Raw genomic sequence first — 13302 nt, 5'->3', positions numbered from 1 at the left:
TATTAATATTGTCCCATAAATAGACATGGTATAAAAGGCTTGATTGCTTAGTTATATTTCAGGCTGGGGATGCGTTAGTCCTTGGTTGGCATATAGCATATTCCTCCCACATATCAATAACAATTAATCATCCACCATTAATAGAAAAATAGTTATATAATCTTCTCTTCCCTGCTCCTAATGGGTTTTCCAAACACCTGCTTTCTGTACTGAGCTTTGTTTTTTGAAATTGCATAGGAAAGCAGATTTGGTTTTTTTCTAAGCGCCATACTAATGAAATGATAGTATAGGAAATGCTGGAGAACAAACACTATTTAATCCCAGAATTTTAGATAGTGTATTTTTCCTATTGAAATGGCAGCCTTTTAGGTTTATTTATTTATTTATTTATTTATTAAATTTTTATACCGCCCAATAGCCGAAGCCCTCTGGGCGGTTCACAAAAATTAAAACCACAATAAAACAACCAACATGTTAAAAGCACAATTACAAAATACAGTATAAAAAGCACAACCAGGATAAAACCATGCAGCAAAATTGATATAAGATTAAAATACAGAGTTAGAACAGTAAACTTTAAATTTAAGTTAAAATTAAGTGTTAAAATACTGAGAGAATAAAAAGGTCTTCAGCTGGCGATGAAAGGAGTACAGTGTAGGCGCCAGGCGGACCTCTCTGGGGAGATCATTGCACAACCGGGGTGCCACAGTGGAGAAGGCCCTCCTCCTAGTAGCCACCTGCCTCACTTCCTTTGGCAGGGGCTCACGGAGAAGGGCCCCTGTTGATGATCTTAAGGTCCGGGCAGGTACATATGGGAGGAGGTTTACATAAAGAGGTCAGGGCTATTTTTATCTGAGGAAATTACTTTTAATTTTGGAGCTCTCTCTCCCCCAGCCACCCCACCTCCGGATTCTAATTTCAGGCTCACATTCCTTTGCATACTTACTCAGGAGTAAACCCTATTGAATTCAGTGGGAACTTAAATGCATGGTGCCTCAGAAAAATGCTGCGAGAGTTGTTGCTTGTCCTTAGAATCATAGAATAGTAGAGTTGGAAGGGGCCTATAAAGCCATCGGGTCCAACCCCTTCTCTGTGCGGGAATCCACCCACAGTCTTGTGGGCAGAGTTGAGGAATGTTACATTCCAAGTAGCAGCCTTTTCTACACCTTTAAAACAGAGAGTGAAGGCCCACGTGGGGCAGGAGCCAGTGCTGTCTGCATGGCGCAACACAAAGCTAGTGGTTCATAAAGCAACTGGAAACAAGCCAAAACACTAGTTTCCAGCATCTGGCAGGTCAGTTGCAGAAGGTTGCTACGCTGACCTTTCCCATTCCAAAAATGAGCATTTGGGTTCATTTCTGGGGTTGCTTTAGGAAACGTTCACTTCCTGATGCACTGGTGGTCGGTCCCTTGGGCACAAGGGAATAAGCAGAAGCGCACGGCAGCGTTAGATACTACTAGCGATGGCGTTAAGCAGTGTAGTGCAAAAAAGAGGTGCTGCTTCCTCACTCTGCAATCTAAATTTAACGTATGTTAGGGGAAAAGGAGACATTAATATGGCACATTATGTATATTTTCTGAAAGCACAGATGTGAGAACAGCAATAATAGCTTTGGAGGAGCCCTTCATCTCAGGAGCTAATACTTAGATCTGTAATAAAAAATAATAACCAAAATCCATTATGAAGAATCTTATGAATGAATAATGTGCTTAGAATTAAAATAAATGAAAACAAAATCAGTTTTCTGGGGCTACATATATTGCATTACGTTTCCCTGGGAATCTTGAGAGAAAGGATTATGCTAAGTAAGAATGGGTGTGGAAGTGATGACTCACTGAAGAATAGTATTGAGAATGAAAGGGGAGAGTGCCTCCAAATGAACAATAATATTTAACATTTATGCAGTGAGTTTGTATTCAATGTGCTTCACATACATTATCTCTCTTATAACACTGCTGTAATGTAAGCCAGGATTCATTCTCTCTCTCTCTCTCTCTCTCTCTCTCTCTCTCTCTCTCTCACACACACACACACACACACACACACACACGTGCAGAGAGAGAATGGATGGCGTAAGGCCACCCAAGAAGTTCATGGCTGAGGCAAGATTTGAATCAGGGACTTCCCTGAATTCAGGGTTAGCTGCTGTGTGACACACAAAGAACAATGTTTTTGATGAGTTATCATTTACTACAGTGTTAAAGCCCAAACACAAGCTGAATATGAGCCAACAGTGTGACACGGCTGCAAAAAAGGCAAATGCTATTTTGGGCTGCATTAATAGAAGTATAGCTTCCAAATCGCATGAGGTCCTGGTTCCTCTCTATTCAGCCCTGGTTAGGCCTCATCTAGAGTATTGCGTCCAGTTCTGGGCTCTACAATTCAAGGAGGACACAGACAAGCTGGAGCGTGTTCAGAGGAGGGCAACCAGGATGATCAGGGGTCTGGAAACAAAGCCCTATGAAGAGAGACTGAAACAACTGGGCATATTTAGCTTGGAGAAGAGAAGATTGAGTGGAGACAGGATAGCCCTCTTCAAATACTTAAAAGGTTGTCCCACAGAGGAGGGCCAGGATCTCTTCTCGATCCTCTCAGAGTGCAGTACATGGAATAACAGGCTCATGTTAAAGGAAGCCAGATTCCGGCTGGACATCAGGAAAAACTTGCTGACTATTAGAGCAGTACGACAATGGAATCAGTGACCTAGGGAGGTTGTGGGCTCTCCCACACTAGAGGCCTTCAAGAGGCAGCTGGACAACCATCTGTCAGGGACGCTTTAGGGTGGATCCCTGCATTGAGCAGGGGGTTGGACTCGATGGCCTTGTAGGCCCCTTCCAACTCTGCTATTCTATGATTCTATGATATCCCAAGCCAGACCACAAGAGCCATCTAGGTCAGTACTGCCAAGGCCTCTTTAGCATCTCAGGACTTTCCTAGGCTTGCTCCTAGGGATCTTTTTAACTGGAGGGAGGTTGTGGGCTCTCCCACACTAGAGGCCTTCAAGAGGCAGCTGGACAACCACCTGTCAGGGATGTTTTAGGGTGGATTCCTGCATTGAGCAGGGGGTTGGACTCGATGGCCTCATAGTCCACTTCCAACTCTACTATTCTATGATTCTGTGACCAGCTGTCCTAACGCAGTCCAGCCATGCACATCCCTTGCAGTGTTCCACGTACTGTGAAACATGTCTTGCAGGAGTGTCCACAATTCTTAAGTATGCAGCGGCCTTTTTGCATACCTCTTCTGAACGTAGCCGCAACTCTTAGTGACAAAGTTGATCTGCAAGCTTTAATCAGGTTCTTGAGCTCCATTGGCTTGCTGGCCTCTTTTTAAGACTGCAATATTGGGAACATGTTGTTGACGAAAGAGTTCTGCTGCATTTGCAACAGGTCTAGTGTGTTGCCTAGCTTTTCCTGTAAGATAAACATCAGCACACTTAGCTAACCTTTTGGAGATTATCTTGCTGATTATATCCTGGAACTGAGGTCTTGGGTGTATCCAAGCCACGTTCGGCAAACTTCAAAAGTCGGGTTGGGTGAACTCAAGTTGGCTTGTAATCCCAGTGCGTGTTGGATCTTTACTGTAACCCAGTTACACGTGGACAGCTGCAGTGAGGTGACTGCAGAGTTCAATTGTATAAATACATTAAAATATTTGTACCTGCAAGAACAAGCTTGCTGCTATCGTGATTGGATGGCCTGGGACTGAACGTTGGGTTTAGTCCACCTCAAACTTCGCTTGCAATAGATTTTGGCTAGTTTCAGACGAGAGTTCGAAGTTTATAAAGCCATGAATGAGTGTCAGGGCTCCCCGCAGACCTCCTTTCTCTCTCCCTTTCCACTTTGGCATAAAATCTTGGCTTGTATTCCTCGTTAGGTCCAAACTGGGGACCTCTGACTTTTTACAATTGAGCACTTATATTCAGGGCTACTGTAGAATCTCAGTGACTTTCAAGACGGGGATGTATCTGAACACTCGTATAGTTTTAATCCTCCTCCCTGGCCAAAAATGCAGGGGGTGATGCCCTGACAGGTTCTGGAACACAAGACTCAATTGACCTTGAATTTGCAGCTGTCTGGAATTATCCTTTCTCCATTCCTTCCTTTCCATCTAACATTTTAGAGCAGCCTTCCTCAACCTGGGGCGCTCCAGATGTGTTGGACTGCATCTCCCAGAATGCCCCAGCCAGCAGAGCTGGCTGGGGCATTCTGGGAGTTGTAGTCCAACACGTCTGGAGCGCCCCAGGTTGAGGAAGGCTGTTTTAGAGAAATAGGATCATTTTTTAGAAGTTGTTTACAAGCCAACCCATCTTCCATTTTTGTTTTAATTCCAGATAATCTCCACGCTTCTGAGAAAAAGCTGTTTTCGTTGCGTTCACTCGGTGTCCTCTGCTCAATCTTAGAAATGCATTCACTCAGAATAGAAAGTTGGAGTTACTGTGAAGTGTCCTTCTGGTCAGCAGAGAGTGGGCCCAACAGCAATGGGTTAACTTCTCCAGCTTGAGAAGGCCAGGCCAATAAAATCTCACTTCCATCCCTGGAGGACCCCCTCTCCCTAGTTACAGAACTTGCTGATAGCAGTACAATGCTTTGAAACAACAAATTAAAAAAACTTAGAAAAGACAAGCAATTCCCACCAACTACGGGGAAAAGTCAGAGAGAATGAGTACTGGATGGGATAGTTTCTCTGCTGACCAGGACACTTCCCAGTAAGACAACTTTCCATTCTTGGTGAGCAGAGCAGTAGAGCCATCAGCAAAGAGATGTCTCACAGCAAAGAGATGTATCCCTCCTTCAGGCGGGCACAGGGACTCACAGCACCTGCAGCAGAACCTGGCAGCCAAAAGGTGCCTGGACTGAAGCATCAAACTTGTAATGCCGGAGGAAGGTAGAAGAATGAGCCTAGTAGCAGCTCTGCAGATATCTTCCAGGGGACTTTGGGTAGCTAATGCAGCACCTTTACTGCTTGTTGGAAGAACAGTAGGCCCAAGTGATGCAGTCTCTGGGCTCATCTACACCAAACAGGATATTCCAGTATGAAAGTGGTATATAAAAGGCAGGAGCCACACTACTGCTTTAAAGCGGTATTGAAGTGCACTGACAACTGTTGGGGCCCATTGGCACATACCATATATCGCTTTCATACCACTTTCATAGTGTTATATCCTGCTTGGTGTAGATGTGTCATGGGCCCCAGCATTTTTCAGTGCACTTCAGTACCACTATAACGCAGTAGTGTAGATCCTGCAGTGCACTTCAATAACGCTTTAAAGCAGTCGTGTGGCTCCTGCCTTTTATATACCACTTTCGTACTGGAATATCCTGCTTGGTGTAGATGAGCCCTCTGACCCCACCAGCTATGAATGCCTCTGGACAGTTATCACCCCTGGAAACAAAAATGGCCTATGTACATCTGATGTCATTTTGTTAGCGCTCTCTATGATGATTACACATGCACAATAACTCCCTCTCCACGCACACACACACACACACAAATCCAAGGAGCCAGGATTCAGGGTCATTTGGACTCCCATCTGAATGGGGTTAGTCCCTTAAGGCCGAAATGCTAGAGAAGAGCTGAACAGAAGAGGAAACACCAGACAGACCATCGCTATGAGGGTGGGCACTCCTACACACATGCTCTCTGATGGTGCTTAGCCCTCCTCTTTTCTTGTGATCCAAACCGGAGGAAGAGGTAGATGAAGAGGAGGACTCCCTCCTCCTCCTCCTTTAATGGCCATACTTGCGCCTCCCTGCCATGTTCCATTCCTTTACCACCCACAAACTTAGTGAGAAAAGCCAGAACGTCTCCTGGAGATGAAGGGTGCCAGGCAAAGCAGGGCTTGCAGCCTTCCCTGGATTCCCTGCTATTGGCTCCACTCCTCCACTGGCCAAAAACCCTACGGCAGGGTTCTTCAGAAGCCTGGCCTATCATTAAATGTATGCTGGCCACACAGCCCTGTTGATCCTGTTTTATTCCTTCACCCTAGTATGACCATTAAACAAACCAGAAATGTTATTTGCTGCCTTTACAAGCTAGGATCGCAAATCAGGGTTCATTGGGTTTATGTGTTCCGGCACAAAGCCAGGATCCCCAGTTCAGACTACAAGCTAAACAAATCGTTCTTGTTTCGTATAGCCATCAAACTAGCAAGCAAAATGAGAAGAAACATGCTTCATGCAACAGCATGTAGATTGTTCATGATAAGCCAGGATTTTTATTGTTCTGTGTGAATGAGGCCTCTCTCTGCTTCTTGTAAAATGTAGCTCCATAAATACAAAAGCTAGAAGTTTGCTTCATGAAATTAAAACCAACCCAAACCGTGAACTTTTAAGAAGCCAAATTCTGTTCCAGACAATCCATATTTTAGAAGAATACACAAGATGAACAGTTCTGTTTGTTATACAATTTTGCAAGCTTTGCCTCCTATATTTATCTCCCTGCCTGGATTCATTTAAGAAAGATGAAATTGAGTCTTCTGGCAACCTTGTGATGATTTCCTTTAGAGGAAACAGCTCAGCTAGTACTTTAACAATATCCTTTTTTTTAAAAAAAAGTTCCAAATATCCCGATGCACAAGTGCTACTTGCTGTGAAGGTGGGGTTGTCCTGATGAATTTTGAAATGGAATTTGGTTTGATCCAGCAAAACCTCTCAGTTGTACTTGGCGGGCACATACACAACTCTGTACTGTACAAGCTAATGAGAAGTTGGTTAACTATGGTTGAGAAACCCAAGACTTGAATTTCTGTATATCTAGTGTACAACCCCTTAAAAAAGCATGTGTGCCTCTTCAATGATTCCATGTGAAGGTTGCATGCCTGCATTTAAGACTGTTCAGATAAGGCTCAATGTTTGTTTGCTTTTTCTCTTCCTCTTCACAGCCATCCCTTCCTGTCCTGTATACATTATCCAGCCAAGCTACACACGAAGCTGTTCATCTCCTTTGTAGGATGTTGGTCTTTGATCCAGTGAGTCAGTGTTTCGTAGTCTGCATTTAAAACGGGGGAAGGGGGTATAGAAGGAAATCAGGGGTGGGGAACCTCTTTTAGCTCAAAGTCAAAATTCCACTTTGGAGAGGCTCTTGGTGGGGGGAATGCATTCCTGTGGTGGGAGGAGCCAAAGGCAGGGCGGGGCCAAAAAAATCCAAGCCTATTTTATTTTTAGTTGAAAGCTCTTATTGCCAAGTAACTAAGCCTTAGGAGAGGCGCTTCAACATTTTAGAATGGGGAAAACTGCATAAAAGCCAGGAAATCACCAAACAATGGTTATCTGGGGGGGAAAGGTTGAGACAAGTAAAAAGGGCCATGGCCATGTGGAGAAACATGGAGGGCTGGAATGAAACCCCAGGAGGGCCAGATGTGGCCTCCTGGGCCAGAGGTTCCTCACACCTGGATTTGCAGTTATGTGTCGGCAAGTCGAGTGCAAGGTCCACTCTAAACTGTGCGGTTGGGCAGGGAAAACGAGGCTTTCTAGCCATGCTGGTCCTCCTACTTCTACAGAAAAACAGTGCGGGGTCAGAATGAGTTTTGTCTTGCAAACCACCCAGAAAACTTCAGCTAATGGGCAGCATAGATTAATTAATTGGAGCCTGATCATTGCTTTCCAAACTACAATTCCAGCAGTAAAAGGAAACAGAAAGGACTGGATTCCTCCTTACTCACCCCCGAAACACCGTAACCTATTAGAATTTGCATTTCCCTGCCTCCTGCTCTCTCACCAGTGAATTTTCGGTAGCCCCACTTGTCCATTTGCATTCCTCAAGCCAGCTCTTCTTTAAAATGATTGTGTGGGCCGAGCACATCTGAGTTTCTTTAAGCTCGCCTCCCCAGCTGTGGGTTCCATCTTCACAGCCAGCCGCCCTCAGAACAGAACCGGGTTCTGTCGTATGAAGGAACTTGGTGATTCACCCCATGCTCAGTTTAGTTGTAGGTAGTTCACCTTTGTTTGGAAGCACGTCACCACTTTCCATTCTGAAGCCAAGTGCTTTTTCTCTTTTGCCACTTTTTTGTGGGAACTCTATGCCTCATTGATGTGGAGCCCTTTACTCTGGGCCTCAGCCTTTTTGCCTACTCCTAAACATCCATCTTGAGAGGTCTCTTACTGGCACGCCTGCGTTTTAGCAATACAGGAATGCCTCGGGCGGAAAAGCTTGCAGGAGATGAGTTGCTCCTTTTCTTCTCCTCCCTCAGAGCGCTGAATCATCAGACCTTCCAGGAAGGGTGAGCGTAATCTGGAAGTCTGTTATTTTCCCTTGGACAGCCCTGCTTGTGGGGAGAAGAATGGATGGCAGAGACTCCCAAAAGAGGCTGTGTTCTGGGAGTCCTCCAAGCTCTTCCTGTCATTGCGAGACACCTGGAAGACCAAGCAAGAGGACCTTCACAGAGCCAATCTCTTCGGACCTCTCTTTCCAGTATTCAGTGGAGTTAATCATTCCATGCATGTGTTTGTGCGCCAGTCTCTCCTCCTGAATCTTCTTCATATCCACCTTAGCCTCTGCTTAAAACGCTACAGGTGATTCAGCCGTCTTGCACAAGCGTCTCCTTCCCATAGCTGCAGGCTTTTCTCAGTCGTATCTTTTGAAACCCACAAAGGTCAGATCCTTGTGCCTGACCCTTCCTTCCCAGAGCTGCTCCCAAGTCACTTGAGCTACAGCTGCTTGCGGTTTCTCTTTTGAGCGCCATCTCTTATATTATTTCTCCACACAACTACCAGGCGATGGCAGGGTCCCCCTCGGCATCGCTCTTCCTCTGTCCCATATTTTTGTGTCCCAGGTGGTAGGTTGAACCCCCCCACACACCTTTACAGAGAGTTTTTCAGACACCACTGTTGAATGAAACATCGCTCAATAGTAGGGCACATGATTTGTGTGCAGAAGGCCCCAGGTTCAATCCCTGACATCTCCAAATCTTTTTAATAGAAGAATTAGGGAGCAGGTGACACAAGAGGCTAAGACCCCGGAGGGCCACTGCCAGACAGTACTGGTCTAGACAGAAAAATAGCCTAGCAGCATCCTGTGTTCTTCAGGTCACAACTTAAAATAGAGGCATTATCCCAGTTTGATTCTGAATATATATTGAATTGAATTGAATGTAAAAGATGGGTGTTGCATGCAGTATATAGGAAAAACTGCAACAGACCTAAGAACAAAATTCCAAAACCACAAATCTACAATTCTTACCAAAATGCTAGAGCAGCCTGTTGAGAGACATTTTAACTCACCTGCACATAGTCTTTCAGGTTTCCAATTGTTTCCGATTGAACAAACAAAGGACCCTGACGTGCTAGACAGAAGGGGGAAATTCTGGATCTACAGACTCAAAACTCCTCATCCGTTTGGCCTTAACCTGCATAAGCTTTATTCCACTCATACCTCTGATTTTCCCCTCCTTATGAATTTTCTTTTCCTAGTGTTCCAGACTGCCACCCTTGGCATCCATTTAACATTACAGGTACTGTTGAGGGTGGAAGCCAAAACATTTAGCTCTAAATATATTTTGAAATTACTCTGATGTTAGCCCATCTATCTTTATATCAACCGGGCTACCTATAATCATTGGTAGAAGTACATTCTCAACATTTCTTTGAAATTCAGGTCAACAATCCTGAAAAATGGATTCTGGGTGGTTGATAGTCGTATTGCCTGATGTGTCCACTGTAGGGATGAGAGAACCAGCCATTTCTGAACTCATCTAAATTCCCTGAAAATTACTTTGAAGCTAGTTTTGGCTCACTCCCATTTTCATTTTCAACCTGTTTTTCAGCTCATTTTCTAAAGTGCACACGTTCCCCTCATTGACTAAAGTATAAAAATGCTTTTTTAAACAAAGAATAGGCAAATTTCAAAGCCCATATTTTTGAATGTTAAAAAAAAAGCACTTGTGTTCAGGATTGTGAATGTGACCTGTTCACACGATTTGTGAACAGAAATGAAATTCTTGTATATCATGATTACACTGCAGTGACTGGGAAATTCAGATAGACTCAAGGACTGATTTTGAATGCATTTTTTAAAATGATAGTAAGATCAAACATTTCTATTATTATTTTTTTAAATAGAGAATCCTATCTTATAGACTTTCAAGGTATGCAGCAGCAATTTACTGATGAAATTAACCTTCTCTCCCCAACCAAGTTCACATTGAAGATAGCCTAGGGAGGAAGGAAAAAACAATTTTTTATTTATTTATTTATTTATTACAAAGCAAGATTAGAAACCCAGGGTGTTTTTAGACGAGGGTTTAAACTGGCATTGCTACTTTTTACAGAGCAGCCATGCAAGGCCATTATGAAGTCATTGACCTGCTGTGTTTCCCCATGTTGCTTCTGTGCTTTTTTAAACCTCCAGAAAATCTGCCTTTTAAAAAATAAAAAAGCACCTGGAGGAGGAATGCAATTCCCACACCTGTAATCAGCCATAGGGCTTCCCTTCTGGTTTTTTAAAGAAGTGTGTTTTGATGTGTGCATTGACACACCAGGCAGGCAATGACTATCCTGACTTTTCACCTCTTTCACTACCCTTTGCTCTAGCACCTCCATCCAGCTTGGTGCTCTTTATTCAAGAGGATCAGGAGAAAAGAAGAATCTATCTCCTGTCTGCCAGTTTTCTCCCTGCAAGATCCTACCCTTAGGAACCCACCTACCCCCAAGATGATGATGATGATTTATTGCATTTGTATACCACCCCATAGCCGAAGCTCTCTGGGCGGTTCGCATAAGATAAAAACACTTAAAAACAATATACAAAGATTAAAAACCACAAAACCAAGCAAAATACACATACATTTAAAACCACTATAACAACTTTAAAAACTATGAGCCAAAAAACCAGACCCACGGTCATTACATATTGCTAAATGCCTGGGAGAAGAGAAAAGTCTTGACCTGGCGCCGAAAAGATGACAATGTCGGCACCAGGCGGGCCTCGTCAGGGAGATCGTTCCGCAGTTGGGGGGCCACCACAGAGAAGGCCCTCTCTCTTGTCGCCACCCTCTGAGCATCCCCCTTTTAATTCAGTGTGGTTGAGGAATTCTTTAATTAAGCCCCTCCCTGGGCTCCTGCCTCTGCTGTTTCCTTTATTCTCTGTCGTCTTCCCCCTAGCTTATTCGCCCAATCTCAAGCCACTTGCTAGCAGAAATCCTGGCTCCTGAAGCAGCAGCTACCCGTATAAATGGTTTTAAAACAGAAGAAATAGATGAAGGATGTAAATAATTGAAGGGGTGGCTGGGTTCTTGGAGGGAAACTAGAAGTAGATTTTTAATTATTTCAATCCAAGATTTTCTGATCATGTTTTTTCTTTTTTCTTTTTCTTTTTTAAAAAAGCTTATTAATAGAGTTTGGAGTGGCACTTGTGTGGGGAGAAAGCATTGCCCCTATGCTTCTTAAAACTTACTAACTATCCCTCACCCTAGTTTTTTTTTCATTTGGGGCATGAGTCAGGGGGAGAAATAGCAGCCACGATGATGTCCTTAAATCTCTGCTTGTTTTGCCATTTGTGCATGCTCCCCTCCACCTTTTCATTTTGCTTCTACTTTTCGATCCCTCTGGGAGCAAAAGGTTTAGCAGCAGCAGCAGCAGCCGCCGCCTTGGGCAGTGTCCAGTGATCAGCTGGGATTTCTGCCAGTGGGTAGCCAGCTTGGCAAATTGGGGGCAGGGTAGCAGCAGAGTGGAGTCTGGAGGCAGCAGAGATGAAAGCGTGATTTTTAAAAAAAAATTAAAAGGGGAAAAAAGAATGAAAGAATGGATGCTGCCCAGGTGAATTCTACTCTCTCTTCTCCTACCTACATGGCTATGTTGGGCTCACTAAATAAATAGTTTAAGTTTTATACTTTAAATTGTACTTTATAGTTTTAACTTTTGTGAGGCGCCCAGAGAGCTTAGGCTATTGGGCGGTATAGAAATGCAATAAATAAATAAAATAATATTTATTTACTGCATTTATAATCTGCCCAATAACAAACATTCTCCTTGAAGGCTACAAAGAGCTAAGGGGGAGATCCTATGCCCCCCAAGCCAGACTGTGTCTGGGAGGGCATAGGATTGTTCTGTTTATGGACTCTGAGGTTGGAAACACACCATGGTCCCCACCCCCTCCCCTTCATAGCCGGTGCGATTCTCTCTGTGCCAGCTACTTCTCTGCATTTGGCAAAAGCATTCCTGGAGGAGGAGAGGAAGTGGGCAGGAATCTTATGACTGCCCTAGCCTCCTTCCATCCCCATCCCCAAAGACTCAGCTAGACGGGCGAAATCGCCCATCTAGCTTAAATGCAGAGTGGCAGAGGATACTCATAAGCCTCTGAATTCGGAGGCTTACGAGTTCCCAGGGCGGATCATATAGGAATGCAACCTAAAAAATAAAATACAGTGCAAAAGACAATTAACACCAAAGGGGGAAATATAAATTAACCAAAATAGCCATAAAATCTAAAATGATTGAGAGAAATGAAAGGTCTTTGCCTGGTAACAAAATGATAACAATGTAGGTGGCCAGATAAGCTGCCTTGCAAAGGGCATTATGAAAATGACGCCTTTCTTTTTTAGCCACCTGCCTAACTTCCTTTGGCAGGGGCACCCAGAGGAGGGCCTCCGAAGATGAGCAGGAATATATATGAGGAGACATTCCTTAGACCCACATTCTTCCTTTAGATTTACACACACAAAGCACAATATCCCCAGACAATTGCAATTCCACATGTAGCTTACACTGGGAGAGCAATGAACAGATAGCATTAGGAATTGCCCATCTGGAAACACTCTAATCCATATAACCCCATGCACTTTGAACCCCTGATCTCATCTCGGTCGCTAAGACGCTGCAGCAGTCCAAAACAAGCACACGTCCATGCCCCAGCCTGCTGCATTCCCACTTCTGGGACCAGTGTCTTCCATCCCATCTACCAATCATGGGGCAGGCCCGGAGAAATAACAAGATAGTGCAAAGAAGAAAAGAAAAAATGGAGTGTCTTTGTGATGCCACCATATCTAGTTCCCTGTTTTCATGGGGAAATTGACCCACCCAGATTATAGTTAAAGGCTTTGCCGAATTAGACTAATGTAATGCAAAATGGTATCCATTTATTTCTTCTGCAAACAAACAACTCTCGGTTCAGTGGTCCCCCTCAAATGTTTTGGGGTTGATCTCGTCATTATCGCAAAGGAAGACCTGAAGGAAGCCAATTATAACTGTCTGCTTTTGAATGGAATAGTTATCAATCAATACTTTATAGAATCCTGTACCTTATCTCTCTTTTTGTTGTTGTGTGGAGCAGAGTGGTAAGCGGCAGTTACTGCAGCTGAAACTCTCC

At 44.0% G+C, this 13302-nt stretch overlaps 1 protein-coding gene across 4 annotated transcripts in view; it reads left to right on the top strand.

Moving 5' to 3' along the window:
* Nucleotides 1-13302, top strand: part of NLK (nemo like kinase) — a 125891-nt gene that overhangs the window by 102405 nt on the left and 10184 nt on the right. For all 4 annotated transcript variants that reach the window (XM_063146700.1, XM_063146699.1, XM_063146698.1 and 1 more), the window contains one exon: nucleotides 6884-6970. In XM_063146700.1, the coding sequence (XP_063002770.1) occupies nucleotides 6884-6970 (87 nt within the window). The remainder of the gene's footprint in view (nucleotides 1-6883; nucleotides 6971-13302) is intronic.

Source organism: Elgaria multicarinata, chromosome 22 (genome assembly GCF_023053635.1).
Source record: "Elgaria multicarinata webbii isolate HBS135686 ecotype San Diego chromosome 22, rElgMul1.1.pri, whole genome shotgun sequence".
Classification (NCBI taxonomy): domain Eukaryota; kingdom Metazoa; phylum Chordata; class Lepidosauria; order Squamata; family Anguidae; genus Elgaria; species Elgaria multicarinata.
The sequence above is the reverse complement of the archived record's forward strand: the minus strand, read 5'-3'. Positions and strand labels throughout refer to the sequence as shown.